We start from the raw sequence: 24,827 nt of genomic DNA, 5'->3' as shown, positions 1-24,827 counted from the left end.
ATACCAGTTCTAAAAGGAGTAACTTTTATAACATGTAAAATAGCTAAGTTTTGGCTAAAAGATGCTAGGGAGAAAAATAAGTCAAGAAAGGCAAAATTATGAGACTGGAGGAGAAAAGAATCTTAATGCTCATTCAAATATTTTCATTGTTGCTTTTTTCCACATATTTGACTTCCTTAATTTTTCTGTAGGAGTGCATTTACATCTCTCATTAAAAGTGTTAGCAAGAAATTCAAACTCAGTAAAGCCACAATAATATGAGAGAGGATTTCTGTTAATTTTATATTAGCTGTATACCAGACAAATTTTTTCTGGAGTTTACTTTTTTGAATCTTCCTGCCCTTTGACTTTTACATTTATTCAGCTGAATTTATTATCTTGTATCAAAACATAATCCAGGATATTAAAATAATATTTTTAAATTTCCCAAATCTTGTGTGGTTTAGAGTGCATTTTTTTACAGTATACTGGGTGTCTTTTACTACTCAAAATGATTGTGATAACCAATAAAGAATATGTTACTCTATCAAACGCATAGGAATGGTTTTGTCTCCTATTTTTACTTTGTCTCTACTACAGCGCTTTTATTCCATGATTTTATTCCATATCCTGCCGTATAAGCTGATGTGGGAATAAGACTAGATGAGAACTATTGTAACAGTGCTCTGAAGTGGTCTATTGAGTTCACAGCATTGTGATAGCAGTACTTTCTAATGCTGCATTTTAACATTCATTTGATGGGAAAGCTGTTGGTATAATCTTTTAACAAAAGGAGAGAAAAAGAGGCTTCTTACATTTTAATTTTGTAGTAGTCTAAAACTGAGAGCAGCATAATAAAAGTCTAGTGCCTTTAAAAAGGGGAAAAAGATATTGAAACTCATTTCTTCAAGCTTGTCACTTATAGTGGCACTATCTGAATGAAAAATTAGCAAGCTCTAATGTGACTTGGGTGATTGTACTTGCACTTTTGCAGATCTTGCATTTGAGCTTTCTCAAAGCGTTTCAATTTTCTATAAGTGTTTCCCTTCAATAATGAACTAGAAAAGATAAAGAGACCTTGGGCCTATAATATTAGTTTAAACAACAATCACTGTGATTTCTTCCTCCTTGTACTGCAGACTAACCTCTACAAAACTGTACTTAGCCTTGAAACTACTGCAACAGTAGGTTTAGAAAGACATTAAATTGTGATGTCATGTCAGAATTATGCTGGAAATATGTAATATTACTCACTTGAGGGCCTTGCTGTACCCCAGGCTTCAAAGGATCCCCAAGAGTGTACTTCTTTGCTCTTTCAATGCTCCGGCGAACAAACTCATCATAAATAGGCTCTTCCACAAAAATCCTAGATCCTGCTATACAACATTGTCCCTGGTGATAGAACAGACCAATATGGGCAAATTCCACAGCAGCATCCACTGCAACAAAATGCAGAGTTTGTCAGAACATAAACCTGAATTGTCACATCATGAATTCTTTACTAACCTTTGTCACCCATCTAATTTCCTTTTCTAGCACTTTTTATTTTTAGGTCCTTTAAAACAAAGATATACAACCATTTACTTATGTCCAAACTACCCTCCTCAAGAGGATCATGGTACACCAGCTGAATACACGTTCAGATATTCTATGGGAAATGTAGATTTAACATTATCTACCCTGTCAGGAGTACCAAGAAGTGTATTCAGACAGAAAGTTAATGAACCTGTTTAAGATCCTTCTATCTGCTTTTCGTTCTGCATTCATATTTCATTGGGATGAGCATTAATTACATTAAGAGTGAATAGGTTGTCAGAGGTGTCCATATCTATTCAGGAGCCATCGATTTTGGTGGCAATCTAACAAAATTATGGCATGACCAGAACACCTTAAAAATTATGTATTTTTTTAAAAGGTTCAAATAATTTACTGACAAATAAAGGAAAAAGCACATTGAAGTTGCAATAGTAGTAGTTTATATAATAAAATTGCTACTAACAATCTGCATCGGCAAATATAATGTTAGGACTTTTTCCTCCAAGTTCCAAGGTAACTCTCTTCAGATTGCTCTTCCCTGCTGCTTCTTTAATCAGTTTGCCAACCTAAAGGATAGGGAGAGGACAGCTTCATGTCAAAAAGTTTGTCATGACCTCTATGATGCTTTTCTGATTTTCTCAAAAGTAAAAATCAGTTAAGAGATTTCTACTATGATTAATTGAAAAATAAGTTAAAAAAAAAAACCAGCTGAAAATAGTCAGGGTGCAGGGATCTTTTGCCCTATGAACTGGAAATGTTTTCTAGAAGAGTCTCCCCCTGCAGTGTTAACTGCCAAAGGTAAGATGGTGTTTTTATGGTTACCACCACTCTGCTTCCATGTGTCTCTAATGTAAAGCAGGTAGAGGTTGCTGCTCCACTGGTCACTCACATAAGCTTAAAATTCCTTGGTTTTATGCATGACAAGGCTCTTTAATGCAGAAAGTTTATGAGTCAATCCACACTGGCTGCATGGACACTCTTCCTTGTTTCAATTTCTCTCTTAGATGAATTAAGAGGAGGAAGTGGAGACTGCAAGCTAGAACCCCTACCCTGTCTTTTTTCTACTGGTGACATGTTAAAGGAACTAATTACTATGAATTTCCCTGGAAAAGCTTTGAAGGAAAAATCTGCTTGTCACTCCTGTGGCTTTGGTCTCCAACTGCCTGTGTCTAGCAACCATCAGATTGCAACTTCCTCCCTCTCTCAGCCTTCCTGCTATAATTTCTCATTTCTAAATTGCACTGTTAGAAGAGAATAGTCACCAAACTCTAGAATACACCCACTGGTCCATCTGTCTTTGGAGGGTTACTGGGCACTGGGAGCTGTAGTTGTCACTGTCTATTGGGAACATCTGTGGGATATTTCTCAGATGTCAGGGTTTTGGGTTGTTTTCATTTCCCATTACTGTAGAGCTGAAGGTTTCTGAGAGTAAACATAGCTCTTGCACTCAGTGTGTACTGATCCCTGACATGAGGCAAAGATATTTTTCTTTGGAGTCTACATCCAAGAAGTTGAGAGACCATATGGCAGCTTTTCCATTTAGCATGCATGTAGACAGATAATATAATGAATTGTAGCAAGGATATAGCTAATCCCTAATTTTACATATAGCTTGCAATGAGAAATATTCAATTATACCACTCACAGTTCTTCAGAGGGAAGTTTAGGGAAAATTAACTGTGACCTTCCTTTTAAACAGGTATATATTCAAACACTCTTCTAAGACCACCCAGAGAGTACTAAGTATCACTGAAATACCAAAAATCTGTCACCTCACTTAAATCTGTGCAGACCGAAGGACAAGATATCCTCAGAAACCTTCCTGTCATACCATTGTTATTAAACTTAAAGATAACAGAACTTCTTAAAAAAAAAACAAAGATGTAAACAATATTATGAAATATTCTGGTTTAAATGAGCAAGACTTAAAATACCCTTGGTGTACTACAGCCCACTGTATCTCATGGACTGCCTTTGTTTGAAGGGCTTTCCAGCAATGCAAACATTGTTTAAATATGTTTAAAGTTAATAATAACCAACAAATCATTAAACAGACTTTGTTTAACAAACCAGCAGCCATAAGAAAGAAGAGAGTTAAAACAATTACACAGAATAGGTTAGACATTAAATCATTGCTGGGAATCAGAGGGGCATATTTCCTGCTTATATTTTCTTGCATTCATTACTGTACCTCTGTAGAGCCTGTGAACGCTACTTTATCTATATCCATATGGTGAGAAATTGCTGCTCCAGCAGTGGGTCCAAAGCCTGGCACAATGTTCACTACTCCAGGTGGAAATCCTGCCTGAATTGGAGGAAAGAATCCTGTAAATTTGGGGAAGGATTATAACTAGAAGAACATGTGTCACATGGTCTTCCCCTTTCAGTTCTCCAACACCTTTTCTTAGCCATATATTTATTCTCAGCCCTAGAGTCCCAAAAGATTTCATTCTCACGTGATTCATGCTCTCTTTCTTTCACCTGTTCTTTTAGGTTATTATGCTACCTTTTTAATTTTTTTTTTCCTAAGAACATGTTACTTTAGTTATTTGTCAGTGCCATTTTTAAAGAAATATTTTTTAAATTTTCTCATTGAGATGTATAAAGAAATATTACTTACTTTCATATCTGCTTCATTAAAACTGTTTGAATCAATATATGTGCTTGCTGGCTTCTGCACATTAATATCCATGCTAGATGGAATTTAATTAATGATCTGTTACTGAAATTCTGTTAAGAAAAATGATGTAAATCTAGACGTAGGTAGAAAGTACAGTGGGTAACATGAGATTTTACAACAAAAAAGTGGCAGATCAGCTTCCTAACATGAAAAAGCAGGCTGAGATAAACACAGTTTAAATATCTTGCATTTTTATGCAAATAAGCTTTTGCTATGATTCAAAACAAATGCATTGTTTCCCATAAATTCCATATTAGATATGTCCCATTCACAGCAAAATAAGCTGTTTTCTTCCAGCAGCTTTTCAAGCAAACTCCAAGGATGTGCAAAGAGTAGATGGAATTTTGTCAGTTTATGAAGCAGCTGCACAATCTCAATGACACTGGCGGGGCAAAAATAGAATTAAAATATCAAATAGATCAATTATCACTTCATTAAGTCTCTTTAGAGCACTAAACAGGACTTTGGAATGACATGCAGAAGCTCCATATTTTTTGGAAGACTGTGAATTTCAGCTGGTGAGATGCAGCACCTAAAACTCATGCCCTGCATTTTGGATACCAGGTTGTTACATTTGTTTAAGCAACTTTTACTCCTTGCAGTTTCATGATCAGATACAGTCTACTATGCTCATTTAATTTTTCAGATAAACCTTTACCCTGAAATTGATGAGACAACGAGGTTCATTCCATTGGCTTAGCATTGTGTTTCTTACTTAATTTGTGTAGAGAAGAAGAGAAGTCTCACTTTGAGCTTTTAATTTACATGTTTGTTTTAGGAGTTCTTCCCTATATAGTTGTAAGGGAGCCTTGTGATTGCTATTAAGCAAGATAGTGAAGGTTACCAGAAGTGACTACATATTTTTTTCTTTTTTTAAAGTGGACATTTGGGAACTAGAAAGTTAAATTAGGCCTTCAGATATTTTCACAAATCTAAAGCAGCTATTGAAGTGATCACTGGCAAGGATTTGGGCTCCAATATTTTTTTATATTTGGGATACTTATCACATTCCCAGTTCTGAGCTTTCCTTTCAAGAAATCAGAATATGAGAATAGATATTTCATTATATCATAACAGAATTGAGTTGCTTTCCCTGTAAAGTTACTTTTTTCAAAGAAATGCACTTTCAGATACTTACTGGCAAAAATGAAAGGGGAAGGTTGTTTTGATATTTTTTAAAGCTATTTCTCCTCCCAGTATTATCTAATAGCATTTACTGTGTGTTGCAATAACAGCAGGACTTAGCTCCATTTTGATAACCATTTAGTTTCTGTGTAATATTAACACACAACCAGTCAGTGAGTTCTGCTGAATCACTGTTTTAAAGCAGAATTATAAAATGTGCCAAATCATTTCCATTTAAACTCTGAAAGGTTACTGCACTGGAGATTATTGACATCTGTGCCAACCTTCGAAACATCTTAGACTGTATTTGCTGATTTTACTGGGAAGAAAGCTAAACTGTTTTACTGTTCTCTTTGGATGTTTGCTGGACTGGGAACAATGGTTATCTTTGGAGACACTAACTTTCTGAAGAAACTGGCACACTCAGAAGCACAAAGTGTCTTCTCACAGTTGCTGTGTGAAGGGAATTCACAAGTTTGGCAGCAGTTACCAGCTTGATTTTACAGCTCCCTGTTAATAATAAACTTAGGTGGATGAAAACTTTGTTCAGTTAAAAAAAAAAAAAGAAAACAAAAAAAAAAAGAAAAAAAAGAAAAAAAACCCCTACAAACAAGTTCTTTTCTGTGATAACTATTCTAGTAAGGTCATTGCTGCCCACCTCCAAGCACTCTGCACTTGACTCCTTGTTTGCCTTTGACTTTGAAAGGTAGTGTGCTTTTGTAATACAAATTTATTTTCTAAAGAATGGACTTCACAAAACTGTTGTTGTGGGGTTTTTCGAGTGTGTACTAGGATGAAAGATAAGCATGCTTTTGCCCTGGTTTGGCTTCACTGATTTACAGCAAAGTAAGTTCCACATTGCAAGGCTAGGCATGCAATGAGCCTGTCTTATATTACGTTTGTGGCATTTCAGCTGCAGTATACTCTTACATTTCTGAGAGGGGCAAATAACTCTGTTGTTGGTGACTTACCTCTTTAATTAAGGATCCCATGTAAAGGGCACTGAGTGGAGTTTGTTCTGCTGGTTTGACAACCACCGTGTTTCCACAGCAAAGGGCAGGGGCAATCTTCCAGATGAACATAACCAATGGGAAGTTCCACTGAAAGACAGATGAGAAAGTGTATCCCGTTTCTAATACATCACCAAAATACCACAGCTTCTTCTATTACAATAGTGTAAATTTTCAACTGGGTAGTTGAACTTTTTGTTGAACTCCTTTCAGAATGAAGATGTTTTGAATAAAACAAATGGCAAGCCAGGTAATACAAAGACTGGGGATTTTTGTGTATATGTAGGTCCAGGGGATCCAAGGTTTTAGTTACAAGCTCAAGAGACAATGAGTGTACTCCTTTAATAATGCATTACAGGCACTTGTTGGATTAGTGGTGCAGTTGGGAGTTTTGCTATCTTAAATGGTCACGTCCATCATCAATTCAGTTTTCTAAGGGAGACAAGGTAATAACACAAAATGCTGCCCCTGCCCTCTCCCCTGGAGGTTTCGCTAGCAGCTGTTGTGGGCAGTTCAGAGAGATTGAAAAGCAGGTGAATGCTTTGGATCCCATATTCTGCAGTATGAGGGACAACATGGCCGGGGAAAACAGCTTTGCCCCTTTGAGAATATTTATAACAGTTTGGGTAGCATTGAGGCCATGAGTTTCAGCTCAACACCTTTTTGAAATGGGGAAAAATGAAGCTAAGAGTTACATTTATGTTAGAAAGGCTAGGAGGAATATACACACAACACTTTTTTTCTCTCCTTGTCTTCTTTTAGACTCACCCCAGTCTCAAAAATAATGGGACCATAAATAATATAAAGTAAGGGATTACAGAGTTTTATGCAGATTCATTGTTAAAGTGGAACTCCATGAGTGAAAGGAAGTGGAAATGGTGAGCTATCAAAAGTGGTCTGCAACATATGCATAGTCCTCACAGTTTTGTTTTATGTAGAAACCTGCAGTCTGCTGGTTCATATTTTAATGGAGAAAAAATGAAGACATACTCAGAAATACTTAACATTTTATAAGGGAATTCATTGTTTATATTAACTGCTGCTTGTACTTGCAGGAGATAATTATATTTTAAATGGCCATGTCAAGTGTTTCTAGCTCTTTAGCATAGCTTAACTGAATGTTTTACTTGAAATGTTTTGTGTCTTGTGTCTGACCTTCAAAAGGATCTAAACCAGAAGTTTCCCAAGCTCTCCTACAGACTGGATATGAACATATTCAAGCAATGTTCTCCAAATCAATGTGGTGGTCTAAAGATAAAGCAAATTTTCAAGATCAGCTTAAAGATATCAGGAACATGAGGAGGACCCACGTGTCTGAGCAGACCTTATAGACAAGATAACTTTTTCAGAATCTGTTGAGTTGTCAAGCAGGTCAGGAGAGGCTGCTCATAACTACGGCATGCAAGAGGGTGGGTGGAATAGGAAAGCCTAGTGCATGCAACTGTTTTCACAGACACCCAACAAAACTATATAGGCTTCACAAATAAATTCAGAACTTGGACTCCTCAAGTGTTTTGAATGATCAGACTCAGGTAGGCCTTTTGAAACTCCATTTAAATAAAGCGAGTTCAAAACTGGGAATTTAGATGTGCGCAACAGGAGCTTTACTGGACATATTCTTTGTGCTGTAACTTGTACCACCACCATGGTGAATGAGTCTTAGCCACAAACAAAGATCCAGCTGTACAGATCTGAATGCTGTACAGAGAAGAACAGATATTCTAGATCTTAAAGAATTTTTATAGGTGTAAAAATTATATACTGCAAATATTACACTCTCCTACATGTTTGTTTCTGTTTCTTTCAGTTTCAACAAAACACAATTCCATTTTCCAAATTATTTAATTAGTCAAACTTTTGAGATTTACTTTCTTTCCATATTGAGGGAGGAGAGGGACAAGGTTGGACCAAGACGACACATCACAGCCTGATGAATCAGGATTACAGTACTCAAGATTGTGTCTATCTTTCAGGACCTGAAAATTTCTGGTTAGTAACATTTCACAAATGCACTTGCATAGGCAAAATTTCAAAAGCATTTCCATTTGTAACAAGGAACATTTGTGTTTACATAAATATTTCCAACTTACAGGAATAATTTGGCCACACACCCCAATAGGCTCATGTCTTGTAAATGTAAAAAAGTTTCCATCTGTGGGAAAAAGAAGTAAGTCAGACATTTAGTCAAAGCATTTGTGAGAAACAGTTAAATCAGAAAGATGATAAAGTAGGTTTCCAAACTTATCTGGATACAATTTTACTTAAAAATGATATTTTCAAAATCTTAACTATGCAAAAAGCCATAAAGTACATCTGGATTTAATGTCTGCTTTCTTCATAGCTCCAAGGTTTGATTTTTCCAGTCTGACTGTCTTTTTGCAGTGACAACCCTGCTTCTCAATATGGTATGCACAGCACACCAGTAAGCATTCCTCATTTATTTTTTCTTTTATCACCTTTTTTTTTCTTTCAAAAACTTCTCTTTTAAATCCTATGTACATATCAGACATTTTTTAATATTAAATCTTAGCTTAAATCAAATCCATTAAATATAAAATTCTCTTTGATTCAAATAAATATGTGTTCCATTAAACTTAGTATAGAAGTCTACATGAGGCAAAAGAGTTGGAAGTATTTATCACTCTAGTTTTCCTTAATTCCTTCTTTATTAGCTTTTCCTTAATTCCTTCTTTATTACCTTTTCCTAATTCCTTCTTTATTACCATTCTTTTCTTTGTCTTTCTGAGAGAAGGTAGCTAGAGACAATGTTTTCATAGAGCTTCTTAATGGGAAAGGGAATGGAATGAAATTTTAGCAAATGCTGTTTCCTCATTCCTATCTCTTAGTACTTTTCCTAATACATTATCCAGTCACTGAAGTAAATATTACTGCTTTGTGCTAATCTTTGCTTAAATATGTAGACACCCAGGTCTCATTACTGTAGTCTTGTATATACTGTACATTGCTATGCAAAAGTAGCCTGCCACATTTCTTAGATATACATATAGGTTAAATTTTTTTGGGCCATAAACAATATTTGTTAGTAGTGTATAGAACAAGAAGTGTTCTACAAGAAGTGTTCTAATGTGAAGATTTACACTAAATGTTTAAAGTGAAAATGATCATAAATATTTTATAACCTATCTTAAAAACTTTCTAAAATAGTTTCCATTTGAGGTATTTTCTGTGTTGCACAACTTTTAGATAAAAGCCAGCTATTTACAGCTTGTGTTGGCCACAGTTCTGTAGTTTTGTTATCTCGGAACTACTCACCCATTGGAACAGTACGTCCGTGGATTTTATCAGCCCAGCCTGCACAGTAGCGTAAAGTTTTGATACAAGCACCCAAATCCATTAGATAGGCTGTGGAAAAGAGCTTCCCACCATCAATGGTTTCCATTGTCTGCACACAATAGAAATTTAAAAATTAACATCAAATACTGATAATGGTTATTTTGCTTTGTAATTTAGCTTTTGGTAGTTCACTTTGAGGATTTCAGCTTTGGAACATTTCGATTAACTCCTTTCTGAAAAGCACATTTTGAAAAATTGAATCTAACAATTTATAAGTGAGAAATTTTCATGGTGGTTTGTTTGTATTAAGCTATGCAGATAGCATGATCACAATGCATTTGTAATGGTAAGATTTCCTCAAAAAACATCTCTCCCATATGAATCAGTTACATAGTTCTACTTTACGTTAATTATTCTGCAAACACAGATTAAGAGATCAGGCAGGATACAATGCAAAGAACTGATGCAAATAAAATGAGTGAATTTCCTCAAATCAGCAAGACTCAAGTCTTATAAAAAATACCTTAAATACATCTTGAGTGTTTGATGAGCAAAGGAAAGACCTGAGACATCTAGAACTCTTAAGTGAGACAAATTCATTATGAAAAATAAATGTTTACACAGAAGAGAGTCTCTAAATAGGGTTGTTCTTCAGCTAAGTCTAAGGAATATGGTTTGGATTAATTTCCATGCCCCTTGTTATTGGGAAATAAAGATCATGAGCAGTTCCTAATACTGTCAACATATTTTTGACATTTCAAGGATATTTTTCTCAAGCTGTCCAAAACAGAGAGATTGAGGACCTTCAACTTTATGAACAATCCTGTTACAATATTCAGCAGGAAGTGCCCAAACTATAGTGTTAATATCTAAACTATAATTTTAAGATGCAATCAATTGGCATTTTTTAGCATTTCAGGTTGGATAAACAGACTGATCCTCCAAGAACAGTTTTGCATCAATAACTCCCCTGTGAAGTCCACATTTTTAGTTTACTGGACACATTTTAGATACCCTACTTGGGAAGAAAACAGAACAAAAAGACAAGACAGCAATGCTTGATGGCTCTTAGTAACAAGGAACAGATTAAATGAGTTATGCCCTTGCCATTCCAGGCAATATATGTGGCACTGTTTTTGTTCTGTTTGGACATGGGAGAATATTCATCCCTGACCTCAAATTTATGAAGTCTCTAGCTTTCAGCATCATGAGAGATTGAATCCTAAGCAACACAATTTTCAGTGGTTCTTTCAGTACTTTTCTTTGACTTACTCTTTCAATTGCCTATGCATAGGTCTGTGGAGCCTCTGGAGCATCTTGTCAACGAATAAAGCACTTAAATTGAATATTTTTCATCCTGGTCAAATGCATGAACACAGGAAAATGACTTTGCAATGAGCTTTGGACATCTGTTTTGATCTCTAGTGTTCAGGAGTACGTGTTAGTCTATAGTACTAGTTTTACAGGCAGGACAAACTGTGACTGGAGAGAATCTCTCTTAATCAAAGCCTAGAATGCAATTTACTCATACATACCTTTTCTGAAAAGGAAAGTAGTGAATAAGGTGACTAAGTTGCAGGAAATATAAATAAAGTCAGTACAATAGAGACCTGGGAGGGGCCCCAGAGAAAAGCAGTTCCTTCATATTATGGAAACGGCAAATGTGAAACAAAACCCTAATTCAATATTTCTTCTTTCCTGTGGAAAAAATATTGTATCTTCATCCTCTTCGCATTTGTAATGCCTTGGACTGTACAATATAGAAGCAAATGCCAGCTAATCTAATTATTTAATGGACAGGCGGGCATACTGATCTGTTTAGAATATAACTCTTAATTGTCTCTTGCAGCTCAAATCTAGCATTTTAAAGTACATAAGTTTCACCCACACAAGGTTTCTCATGAGAAATTCTACTACAGTCATAAGGACATATAATGGGCAACAGATGCTTTGTAGATTTTACATATCTGAAGGTTTAAATTTTTATGAGCTTATCTACAGTGTCTTTTGTGGCTAATGGTTAAATACTTCAAACTGTTACCAGATCAGTCTGAGTGATGATCCTGAATGTTGGATACTCCTTCTCTAAATTTTTATGCTGTTTGCAGAAAATCAGGGTTCATCTTCAACACAAGCAATTATTCCACCTATATTTTAATTCCAAAATGTGCTTGAAATAGCAGAGAAATCACCTTAATAATAGTATCATATGTGGAGTTTGAAACAAGGAGGAGAGGATAGTAACCTTTATGAAATTGGTGGTGTATTTTTATTTTACATGTAATTTTTTGCCTTAGTTCACAATCAGTAGGTGAGGGCACTACAAATTATGTGTCTTCAATTAAGTGTGGTAAAATAGCCAACACACAGTGGTTTCCCCAGTACTCATGTCATTGTTCTTTTTAAAATAATCTATTGATGCCTTTATTGATGCCTTTAAATCTATTAAGCTTTATCATTCATTACTAGTTCTAAGCTGGAGTCAATGAAGGTCCAGTGATAGGAAAATATAGAGTCATGAAATTCAAAATTTCTCCCATTTCTGGCTTGTATCACCTATAAACTTGGAGCCAGGCTTTGAGTTTAGGGCTTGATTCAGAGTTTGGTTTAGATAAGCATTAACCATATGATCAGTGTTAGTGGGCCCTTAAGAATCAGTGATTCAGATTACTGTGGTTATAGGTAGTTTAAGTATCGCTTTCAAGCAAATCAAATACTCAAGTACTTTGTGGATGTAGGGTGTTAACAGACCAGAGTGCAAGCCAGCTTAGTGAAGTCTATTTGCTACAGAGAAAACCAAGTATTGAGACAGCCTAGCTTTCCAAAGAGAGGCATGTTAAACATGCAAGCAAGTTTCTTTAAAATCAGGACTTTTCTCCTTATCCCTTTGCTCACATATCATACTCACAGCTAGAATCAGACGATCTCTTTCCACTAAGTCAGCTAGTTTATTCAAGAGCCTTCCTCGCTCTGAAGCATCCATTGTACGCCAGGTTGACCCGAGCTCGAAAGCCTTTCTAGCTGCTTTAACTGCCTCGTCCACATCTGCCTGTGGGGAAAACAAAAACACTTACATGATCAATGGTTGGTTCTGTCATAAGCCTTTTTTTGCTAAAATGTGTAAAATCTACTGTAAGTTTAACATAAATTTTAAATAAGAGAAACAACCTCAATCTAATCAAAATTAGTATCGCTAATGTTAAACACATGGGTTATTTTCTTTCAAACACTTCTGCTGCTATTTCAGCAATGCAAAATTCTATGAGAAACAGATGAGTTCTCAAAGTTTCCAAAATACAAATTTATTAAAGAACTCAATTTTTAAAATTTATATTTTTAACTCCTTTCTATAAACCAAGTATTTACATTGATGGTACAATTTTATGTCTTTTATTTACAAAGAGATGCCTGAGTCTCTAAGGTAAATGCTTAATCACTCATCATCTGAAAGTGTCTCACAGTGCAATGAAGACCAGGTTAGAAAAGCCTGTTCCTTAGGATGTTTCATAGCACAAAGAGAAATCTATTATTAAGGAAGAAAAATCAATAAATTGAAATATTAATGTATAAAATTACTTCTAAAATAAGCCAGGTTTAAAAAGCTAAGCCTAAATATTTTGAAGTCTAAGCATTATCTTTGCATATGCCAGCTAATTTGTCAGTCCATTAATGTTTTTATTTCATATTTTGTTATTTATCATTTGGTTTTCACTATAAAGAAAAATCTACAATGAAATTGTTCTGTGCCAGGGTGTTCCATGATTTAAGAAAAGCAAATACAATTTCTTGGAAAAAGGCTTTTGGTACTTGGAATTCTACTGTATTTCGAAATTATTGTAAAATTTACCCATGAAAAGAGTGACATAAAAAAGAGGTTTATTCTCTTTTTTATTTTGTCAGAAATGAAGAAATTTCAAGGAAAAAAATTGCACATTTTCCAGAGAAATTTGCATGCAATGTTTGAATTATATCTTTCAAACATTATTTGTGCTGCTGTTTGCTAATATCTCCTCCAGGGAAATCATTATCAAGGTTGACTAAGTCAGCAAATTCTAAGTCAATTCTGTCTAAGTCTAACCAGGCCAACACTATAGTCAATTTTTTAACACATGAACAAGATCTTGAATCTTCAACTGATGTTAGCAGCCATCAACTAACTTTAAGAAGCAGTGACTGGGGTGTGTTAGTGGCTTGGGAAGCCCAACACAGACCTGTGAGGCAGAAGGCCACAGAACTTCCAAAATTTTTCGAGGAAATTTGGGATAATTAGGAAACAACTATATGAACATTGTAGCCATTACTATAGAGTAATACTGGTCAGTCACCTACACTAGGTAGCTGAAATCTACCAAATTAAGATTTGCTTTTCTTCAGAATCTGTCAGGGTATTTTCAAACACCTCATCACTATCTGTGACCCCTATCACAAATTTCCTACATCTTTGCAATAAGACTCAAGGAATGTGGCTTGGCCTTAGCCGGAAAAGGAGAAGGGAAAAAAATGTCATATGAATATGACCAATATAAATTAAAGCTACATTGCCTGGTGTTTTTACTAGAAGTGCAGAAGTAATTAAAATTGAGAAAAATAATAAAGAATAATATAGTACTGTGAACAAAAAGTAATAAAAATTATTTTTCTTCAACTGTATGAAATTTAATTTCATTACATACATTTACATCATGAATATAGACTCCTTTCTGAGCCAGGTTAGATTTATCACAGAAGTACATTTAGTTTACATATGCTGAGCATTTGGTGAGCTGCTTTATTATTACTAGGGGCCTTTAGGATTAGGAATGTAGCTTGAAAGAGCCATCAAACTGGAAGAAAACAGTTCCCACCCACGTATATGTCTGTTCTTTGTAATCTCCTCTTGTTTTATAAAATACCACTGCAAGGCAGTGGACAGCCCTTTGTCAACCCTATTGTATATGCACAAATTAAACTCCTAAAATCTCTTGGCTCATTATCTGAAGTCTAGCCTCTTGCATATTAGGTTCATAATGGCTGTGTAATTTACTAGAGCTGCACAATTTACTAGGCTATTTAGTTAATAGCAGTTGTCATTACATATTAGTTTGCAAGATTATTGAAGAGGAAGCAAACCTGTGTTTTGAATAGTATTATCTCTTTATTTAATGAGTTGCCAGAGAGCTTGTAAGGAAAGAAAGTTGCAAAAATTTTGAATGGAAACTGAACAGTGGCAAATTATGAGTAATTTAATTTAAGGATGATAAATTATCAGTGTCTCAGCACTATTTATAGATAGCTGGCATTAAAGAAAAGAAAAACCTTTGAAAAACTTCAGGTTTTTAAATTTTTAAAAATTATTTCACTTCAGGTGAAATAATTAAAAGTCAGACTTTCACAGCCATGTTTCTCTAAGAAAATGTTTAAGATCTGTCTTCATTATGACCTTCTTAGTAATTTGTGGTCACTGTTGCTCAAGTACTAGACAACATTAGAGGCAAAGATTATCAGGAAAGACATGATGAGATTACAGACCAGGGTAAGAAAGATATAATGAGGAGATGATTCTGAGTGTATTTCTCAAAAGGGAATTTTATTTCACTGTGAATTTCTGTACAGTAAATTAAAAAATTCTGAAAAGGCACATGCTTATTATATTGGCAATAATTTTTCTGTGAAGTAATATCACAGACAAATTTATAAGTTTTACATTAGTTCTACTGGATAACATTTTGATGTTAAGCTTAAAAATGTTTGTTATACATTCTAGAGGTGCATATTTCTAGACTAAAATTAATATATCATTTTGTGAGAAAGGTACAAAAAAAGAAAATTACTTTTGGATACAAGATTGACTTTGAAGTGGAAATGTAGAAAATTAAACACATATGTGCAAGAACAAAACCAGTAATTATAAAACCAGCTTTATTTCCAGTTACAGTCATCTTGTGTACTGGAAATACAATTTTCAATTCTTGTATTTACTTTCTAAGGATATATAAAAAAATGCTTTCTTTAGTCAGTACTTTTAATGCTGTTAAACATATTGCTTATCCCATTATAAAATAAAAACAAAACAAAAAAAACCCCTCCCTCCTTACATTTAAACTGGGCAAATCCTGTCTGAAAGAAAAACACATAGCAAAAACAGAGAGAAGGGCTTAGGTTCTCATTGTATCTTTGATTACACGGCATCTATCTGAAACTTTCTACAACAGAATCTCATAAAGATAAAAAAAAAGTTTCTTTACAGTTTCTGACAATTTTTAAAATCATCTGCTTCATTGATTGAACACACTTTAAGAAGGTCAGTTTTGGAGGAATTAGTGACTATTTGACAGACTACCTTCAGCTTCAAAGTAATTTTTAGGACTATGTTCCAGTATGTTTTTCACAAAACAAAGTATTTAAAGGGGGCAGTACTGAGAATACATATAGTTAAAGATATGAATGGTAGTGATCATCTTCACACAATTTGTAGGAAATTATAAGTATTTGTACTTTTTATATTTTCCATAAGGAAAAGCCTTATATAAATGTGTAATAAACAAGATTGTATTACTTTGCAATGAAGATAACAGAAAAAAAATCCCAACTAAATTTTTAGATAAGAAAAAGAATCAATATTATTAGTAAAACAAATCAGAAAAATATATTTATTCAGAAATTTTCTCATATAAATCTAGAGTAGAGCAGTGTTTCAGCATCTCTTTCCAAAAAAAAATATCATGGCTTATTAAAAAAAGGGTTTGGGAAAGAAGGTATAGAGGATGAAGTAGGTCCATGTGAGGTGATGTTATGCATTACACAAATGACTGCTTACCTTCCTGCTTTTCAGATGCACTGAAATAAAAGTTGCAGTTAAGGGCAAGAAAGAAAACCCTACCTTGTCACCTTCTTCAACCTCACAGATTTTCTCTTCAGTTGCGGGGTTAAAGACTGCAAATTTTTTACCACTGATTGAATCATGCCATTCATTGTTTATAAATATCTGCAGGGGAAGAAAGAGTGCAAGATATTAGTAACACATATAGTTGTTGTCTGCTATATGTTTTAGTGGATAAATCTGAGAGCTGTCAAATTTCTAGATGTCTGAACTAGAACTGAATAGCTGTTACTACATTATTCTGAAGAGGTGAATAATCACATACACACTTAACCAGGATCAGTTTTTTAAGATTTACTTCCTTTGGAGAGGAGAACTTTCTCTACACTGTATTTTTACTTTGTTTCATGTCATAAAAACATGCTGTTGTAAAGGGGTCCTTCCTCTCTGTGAAGTACAAGGCAAGTACAGCCCTAAATGACCTATGGAAAACCACCTGGGTTTCCCATGGTCATGGGGCTGGTAACAATGAAGGACCTTTCTGTTGCACAGCCTGACAGAAGTAAACCCAGCCCTTGGATTTAATAAGTATAGTATATTGGGTTAAGAGACCACTGTTGTACTTAGCTTTGCTTTGATTTATTTGTCTTCACTCTTTCCTGCCAAAAAAAAGGAAATCCCAACCAAAATCAAACCAAACCCTCAAACATACAAAACCAATAGCAGGATTTGTTGAAATTGAAGCTGAGACGGAAACAAACGATGCTATTGTCATAGTCAATTGAATGAATTACAGAATCATGGAATGGATATGGCTGGAGAGGACTACAGTGGGGTCATATGGCCCAATCTCCCCGCTCAAGTAGGATTATATTAGACCACATTGCACAGAATCGCACACAGATGGTTCTGTGCGCTTAGAACATGCTTAAGGACCTCTGGGTGAAATTTGAGGTACTTTTCTCTGTTCATAAATGCTAAACAGAGTCTGGGTCTTGCCTGTGGGTGCACAAGATATGTGCTACTCTAGAGCCTGCCATCTCTGGGGCACTGTTGGTAAAATGGTCGAAGTGGTTTAATTTCTTTTTTAACTGTGGGTTAACCTTGAAACAGAAAGGAAATGCTCATTGAAAAGACCTGATAAATGCATAGCTGTTGAAAAGAGGAGGATAAGTTGCTAATATGTGTATTGTACGTTGTCTCTTGAAGTGGACATGATAAGGTATACAGTCCAAAGTTATCAGCACCTCTCCTTCTCTGCCTGACTGTCCATGATCTCTGGGTCCAGGTCAGTGCTGAAATGGGTGTGCCATGATAAGCTGCCCTCCCAGTACCTTAAGCCCACCCTCCTGATGCTGGTGGGCTGGTGCCCTCCCTTCTCACTGTCTTCCAGTGCCATTGCATTCTAGAAATGTGTCTGGAAACTCGATTGTACTCAGCTGTAAGAACATGTCAGGCTCTGACTCACTGTGCCAGGCATTTTGAGCTCAAATTGTGCTTCTTTCTAGAGTGAAGGAACCTTGACCTACAGTTAGTCACTGGAGTCTAGCAGTGAGACCAGGTAGCACTCTGAGTTAGGACAAAGAACCTACTGCAGCTGCTTAGAGTGACAGTACAAAACCAGAAAATGCTTTGGTGCAGGCAAAGTAGGTGATGGTTGACTAAGGGCAAGATAATGTCAAGACACAAGAACTGCAGGCTAACTGCTTTTTGCCCCAGAAACTCAAGCAGTAAATTCTTCCCCCACAACCACATATGTTACTAGAATGTGACAGATTTCAGGGAGTAAATTTTCTGCATAGTATTGTAACTGGTTGAGTAGCTGTTAATAATTGGTGAATAGTTTATTATATAACCACCAAGATTGATAAAATTAATATCTGTAAATGGATATGGCAACAATTTGTCAATATATTAATATATTCCTGTATTATATTAATACTCTTCTCTATGCTTCTTTCTTTATGTGGGCAACTTATACAGTGTCATTGTCACCTATGACCATCAGGACTGACCAGCAAATTCATGATTTAACAAAAGCTGTCTGTGAAATAAATATCTGTGTCCATAGAAATTTCTGATAGGTGATGAAGCAAGTTATAAAAATATCCACACAAAATTCCAACTGTGGTGAAAGGACAGAGACAGCAGTTAAATGGTTAATATGAAAAAAGCCATTGCCAAGAAAAGAGACAAAGTAAAAGGTAAATATTAACATAACTCTGCCATGATGTTACAGTATGCCAAATTCATATCTGTCTGTGAAAGGAATAATAGAAAAACATACCATTTTTGGAAATATTTAAAGTGCTTGTTTAAATACTACATTTATTGCACCAATCAATATCACCCATAATATTACTTTGGAATATATTTCTTATTAATGTTTTAATACCATTCCTGTTTATAACATAACTTTATTATATTAAATGTATATACAATATTGTATCAGAGCTGTATAAATCAAGCTACCCAGATGTCTTTCAGAAGCTAGATAGCAGCCTTGCAAAATGGGGGTAAGAAAGATGGGAAAGGAAAAAGTCAAAACTCTCATGTAAGCTGTATTAACACATTTCAGGCAGCTGTATTCATTGATGTGCATGCAGCCATGCCCATAAAACACTGTGGAGTAGGCAACACTGAAGTACCAGCTAACAGCAGCCTCCAGCAACAACCTTGACTGCTGAGGAAAACGATGTCTGGGATGATCCTGCAATAGGTTACAGTGTTTTTTTCAGTGAGTCAGGGCTCCACTGACAACTCTTCAGACATAAATACAAAGGCCCTACAGTGGGTTGTTTGTGGTGACTGACTACTGCCCATGAAGTTTAGGGCTACAAATTTATTTTGCAAAAATATAGAAGTATTGTTACAAATGTTTTGTAGCTGTTACTTAGCTGGAATTTGAGAAGTTTTTTGGATTTTTTTTTTATTTATTTCAACAACCCAAAGAGTTAAGGACTGTTCAGATTTCTTTGTAGTAGAACTGGAAATACACATTTCCAGTAGATGAGACTGTACACTGTAAGAGCTTAGTATTTTAAATAAAGCACAGGCAACAACATCAGTCAAAAACCCTCTAACCCTCAATGTCATAGGGAAATCTTGCATTTCTGAAATGATTGATTTCACTTGAAATGATCTCATAGAATCCATTTGGTGTTGAAGTTGCTTGTAAGAATACAGTATTTCTGTCCTTGTTTACACAGTTGATTTTGTCACTCAGATGACCTGAGCAGAGAAAGGAGACATAAGACCTGAAATTTGTCTCTGCCAGCAGGATGGTTTCTTTTCCTCCACTTCTGGAGTATTTTGAAAGAACTGTGAATTAATTTTGAAATATTGCTAGGTGGGAAATGCCAAATTTGTGTTTGTGCTGCATGAGGGAAGAACACCATGGCTCTGCTGAAAAAACATTTCAGGGTCTTTACATTAAGTGTCATCATCTTATCTTAATCTTCCTTAGAATAAGGATTGCCTTTTTTGTGGCCTCAATATTGTGCAGTCTGTACAGGGCTTCAGGCTCTGTAATAATAACTCAAATAAAAATAATAATAACTCAAATAAAAATAACTCAAAATAATGTACCTCTGCAAAATTACTCAAAAATACAGCTTTAAAAGAAAATTTCTGCTGTTGCATTGATCCCATATTCAGCATTTTTCTATAAACTCACTGTTTGTTAGGGAGAATTTTTTATATAATTCACTAATGTTGATTTATATTACAATTTATATAGAGATGCAATCAAGAAAACCAATGGAACTAATTAAAATATGGCCATTCCCTAACTTAGCTATTAAGGATAGCTTTTTAAACATTAAGTTATCAAAATTATCTTCTGTTTTGATATCAGAAACTCTTACAAACTAACAGTACAAGAAAAAGCAAAGCCTCGTCCCACCTTATGTCTGCCCCTGGCTATAGCAAAATTTTTCATAACAATACTCTTCAAATGAGCCCAGTTTCCTGTTTTACAGAGCTAAAAGTGAACATCAAATTTGAACCTTTGCTCATCTGACTGCTCTTAAGCTTTCTTGTGTGGACTATGAAGCAGGGAATTACACAAGCAGCAGGTTTTTACAGTCCAGGAGCAAAGAGGGCCAAGGCTGGACACATACTGGAGGCAATTTAGCATCACTCATGTGAGGTGCACTGTGCTGAATAAATGTTGTGCTTGTTCACTCTTGCTTATATAGATTGTGACAGCCATTCAGGTACTCTTGAGTACAATAACTCACTAAAAAATTACTTGGCAGTAAATTTTACAGATACATCTAAGCCTTAAAGTTTTGTGGCCCAAGAGGAGGCTCATTTCACGTGCTATAAATTCTAATTTACTAGTCTCAAAATATGGCATGGAATCTCACTTTATTGGAGAAATACAATTAAAATATGTGCCCTTTCTTGAGGTACTACCAAAGAAGGAAAATTTAATCTTTAAACAAATATGTCAATATAGACGTTGCTGTGAAATCTCTTTTCTCCCTCTCAGGTTTTTCCTTACAAGAAGTTTATATTTGGCTAATATTTAATGTAACTTTTTTTCCCTCTCTTGAAATGTGCTATTATTGAGGCAGGGACATTTTACTTCTGCAATGGACTAATAATCAGAGAACATACTATTTTTATTAAGTATTATGTAATATTTTTTATTTTCCACTTAGTGGCTTTGTGTCTACAAAGTTAGCTGATCTTAGAAAGAGTAAATTTCTATAGGACCTTTCTAGCTTATTACCTTTCCGCAGATATTCCAATTTTATTTTTGAGCTTTTATGTCTCATCTCTGTTTTTAAAGCTACTGGCTGCAGCATTTTAATGTTCAGCTATAATTTTTCTTTATTTCTAGTGCCTTACCCTTCCACACTCCCTGATATTCCACATGTAGCTTAGCAAGAGAATGTTCAGCTCTTTTCTCCCCCTTGTGTAATTTGACAACCTAATAATTAACTAATCTGAGTTTCTCTGAGTAAAGGAATACTACAGGGTTTAGTGTATGTGAAAGCATCATGACAGAAAGCATTTGTCAAGCAATCATTGTCTAATTCCTCAGTGGTGACTAAGTAAAATATTTACTAACACGTTTTTAGCTAGCTACCAAAATATATTGGGTTAATGGAAAAAATCTTTAAATTAGGTTCATATATAAAACCAATTCAAGATTACTTTCTGGTTCAAAATCCAATCCAATTTCAGTGTTTATAATACATTTGATTTGATGTCTGGAAATCAAATTTTATGAAGAGGATTAAGTGTTATACTATATGTAAAAGGCTTACTCTGAAATAGAGCTATACCATTCTATAGATCATTTAGTTAAGTGAACTCTGTGAAAAACCACAAATGATCTGAATCACAGAAAATAAAATAGGGAGACTGTTAAGCAAAGAGAGTCCTTGGAACATATGCTGTAGATTTCTCTTCAGATCCTTTTGTGATGATTGTTGGTATTATGCAATGGTAGAAAAAGAGAAATTGGAGGTTAATAGATGAAGGAACTGGTTCTAGGTGATTTAGACAGAAAGGTTAATACATCAGCCAAAATTAATGCTTCCCTCATCTTGATCCTTCCAGTGTTACTAGTCACCCACATCCCATGTTCTAACTTGTATGGGACAGGAGAGGAATGGGAGGCATAAGAACACAAGAGTGCAAAGGCCTTATTAAACTGTGGGACGAATGTTGTGTATGGTGTGACATTTCTGTTTTCCCAATTCCCTATCCCTCAGTATGCTGCTGGTGCTTTCAGATAATCCTTTGTGCTCTTCAAAGCGAGAAGGAAAGCAACACAAAAATCAAGCCTCCACAGACATGTGCTAGATTTTGTAAACAAGTGCACAGCATTTTTGAACAGTTAGAATTTATATGCAGGTTTTAAGGAAATGGTGCCTATTGTCAAGGCAAAAGAAACATTTATTATATGATATTCTCCTTGATTGCACACTACAAACCAGACTTTTCAACAGTGCTGGCTTTCTTGTGGTTGATTTTTTGTACTAACAGAATAGATTTCTAATAATGAAATATTTTGGAAGGATGGAAATATTTACAGGAATTTGTGTCTTGCATATTCGTACATCAGCTGGTGTTTGTCTCACATTAGCTGTTTCCTCTTGGAAAACTAAAAAAATCTAAGAGTAAATTTCTTTTTTTTTGAGACATGAAGAGCAGTAGCAGGCTATCACATGGCAGAACTACATATCTTTCCTGTTAAATATTTACAAAGTAAGATCCTGCATGATTTATTCAAGAAAGACATGCACTGGAACATGGTTAAATTTTTTCCATTAGATAAAAAGGATAGCATGGAATTAAAGTAAGTAGTTTAGAAGAATACCTGCTTTAGGAAAAGAAGATGAACAGTTGTTCTAGAAAATAAAATTATTTTCCTTGCAGTGGTATTAAGAAAAATAAAAGGACAGCAACCAAGAATCTCCAGAGCTAAGAGATCCTTTCTGATCAATTCAAAATTGAGTGTTTCAGAGGGCAAAGTTTCTGGCAACACTTCTTTTCAAAATTTTGGCAGATATCTGTGTATTATGATACAATATTGTGATATAAAATGAGCAAAGAGTCCTTTAAAAGTGGAAACACAAGTATGGATTTAGAACTTTTTTATCTGTACATTTCTAACTGATGAAAATTTGTTTCAGGAGAAAAAACAACACCCACACCAAGTGAAATCTGGACTATTCTATCATGGATTCACACATAGGTGCTTTAAATTAGGTTAAAAGGATCACTGAACATCACTTGCTAATGCGTGCAAAATCAGAATTCAGCCAGAATAAACATTTCAAGCATTGATTTGCTGTGGCTTCCATAGTTCATATAAGGTTAAAATGAGGACATCCTACTGTCTGAAGTGAATGCATAAGAAAGACTAGGAAAAGCAAGTGTTACTAACCTTTGTGTACTTAATTTTCAGATCTTTTAATGGTTCTGGCAGCGCTGGCATAACTGGAGCAGGATTGCCGTCTGAGCCTTGCTTCTTCATGTTTTCAGTTGAGAAGTTTGAGGATGTTCCTGAAACACAGGTGAAATAAGGTATAAAGGGAATACAGTGATTTTTGCCCTGACTGAGCTCTTGGCTTTATTTGTGCTTTTTTATCTGAACCAGCCATGGTATATTTGCATACAGGAATATGATTGGATGAAAGAATTCATGGCAAAGAGAAAATGACACTACTTATTTTTATGACCAAAAGCAACAGCCTTTTCAGTGAGCTGAGACCTCAATGAAGCACATGCTGCTGAAACAATCTGCCTCAGCAGACACTATAACTTTCTTACTGGGAAACAGAGTTTAAGGCCTCCTCATCTGTAAAATTGCTTTCCCTTAGCAGGCAGGTATCCAGATTCTAAGGGAACTTCTTCAAGTACTTGAAGGCAGGTCTGAAGGTAAAGACAGACTTGTTAGCTCTGAAAACAAGCCAAGCCCCTCTTACTAGAAAGTTGATGAGAAAAATTACAAGAGCTAGAAAGCATTCTTTAAAATCATGCCACCTTAGGTTACATTTTAATATGTTTAAAGTATATTAGATGTACTGTAATTAATGTTTGTTTTGTAGATCACAGAGATAAGGGAAGACTAGGGTGATAAAAAATCCTTCATGTGTTTTTCAGGAAATGTGAAGAATGAAAAAAATGATCAATCCAGAAAACAGTTCTCTCTGGGTAGAACTAAGAAAAATGTGTTGTTGTTTTTTTCTTGTAGACAGCACCATGGATTTAAGGACAAAGTTTTTAACACAGTGCCCTTTGGAATATCTAAGTCCAAAGCAAATTGTTCAATAGACTAGACTTTTTTACCCTGGATGAAACCTACTTTTATGTTCTTGTTATTCAAAGAAAAACATATCTTGCACAGCTATATAATTTTATAAGATACCATAAACTCATTTTTTCATCAAGTCCTCCCTTTTCTGATTAGTGATCTCACGGAACCTATTTTTATATGCTAGGTTTCTGATTAATGCACAGTAGATCCATGCCATAGAAACTGTGTGAAATTATCTTATTGCTTTCATTGAGACTACATAAATGCTTAAAGAATTCACTGCTCACAGTTATTTCATGTATCAGGCATCATCTACACCCCCTGTCAATGGAGGACCTGCAACTGACAGATGAGACAGGACATATCATAAGCTTTATTTTACCATGCATTAATTATATTTCATGTGCTTTCTCAATTAAAGTGCATGCAATCATTATTATTGATGTTGTTTTGTGTCTGGACATATGGTTTGAGCAAGAGTTTCTAAAATTTAGGTAAGTTCAAATTATTTCTCATAAACAGAGAATTATATTGTCACAATAGCTGTGTCTCAGTGAGATGTAAAGAACTGTGGGGAGTGAAACAAATTTCAGTCATCCACCTTATCCTGTGAATGAAAGGCAC

General features: G+C 35.0%; 1 protein-coding gene across 1 annotated transcript in view; it reads right to left on the bottom strand.

The window, feature by feature from the left end:
* Positions 1-23,441, bottom strand: part of ALDH1A1 (aldehyde dehydrogenase 1 family member A1) — a 29,572-nt gene extending 6,131 nt beyond the window's left edge. The window contains exons 1-9 of the mRNA XM_062512886.1: positions 23,331-23,441; positions 16,484-16,588; positions 12,533-12,673; positions 9,604-9,733; positions 8,421-8,482; positions 6,292-6,420; positions 3,707-3,820; positions 1,979-2,081; positions 1,234-1,418 (exon numbers count right to left, since the gene is read on the bottom strand). Of these exons, the coding sequence (XP_062368870.1) occupies positions 1,234-1,418; positions 1,979-2,081; positions 3,707-3,820; positions 6,292-6,420; positions 8,421-8,482; positions 9,604-9,733; positions 12,533-12,673; positions 16,484-16,588; positions 23,331-23,420 (1,059 nt within the window). The 5' untranslated portion in view covers positions 23,421-23,441. The remainder of the gene's footprint in view (positions 1-1,233; positions 1,419-1,978; positions 2,082-3,706; positions 3,821-6,291; positions 6,421-8,420; positions 8,483-9,603; positions 9,734-12,532; positions 12,674-16,483; positions 16,589-23,330) is intronic.
* Positions 23,442-24,827: the final 1,386 nt, after the last annotated feature.

The sequence above is a fragment of the Cinclus cinclus genome, chromosome Z (genome assembly GCF_963662255.1).
Source record: "Cinclus cinclus chromosome Z, bCinCin1.1, whole genome shotgun sequence".
NCBI classification, from domain to species: Eukaryota; Metazoa; Chordata; class Aves; order Passeriformes; family Cinclidae; genus Cinclus; species Cinclus cinclus.
Note: the sequence above shows the minus strand (reverse complement) of the source record. Positions and strands in the feature narration are given on the sequence as shown.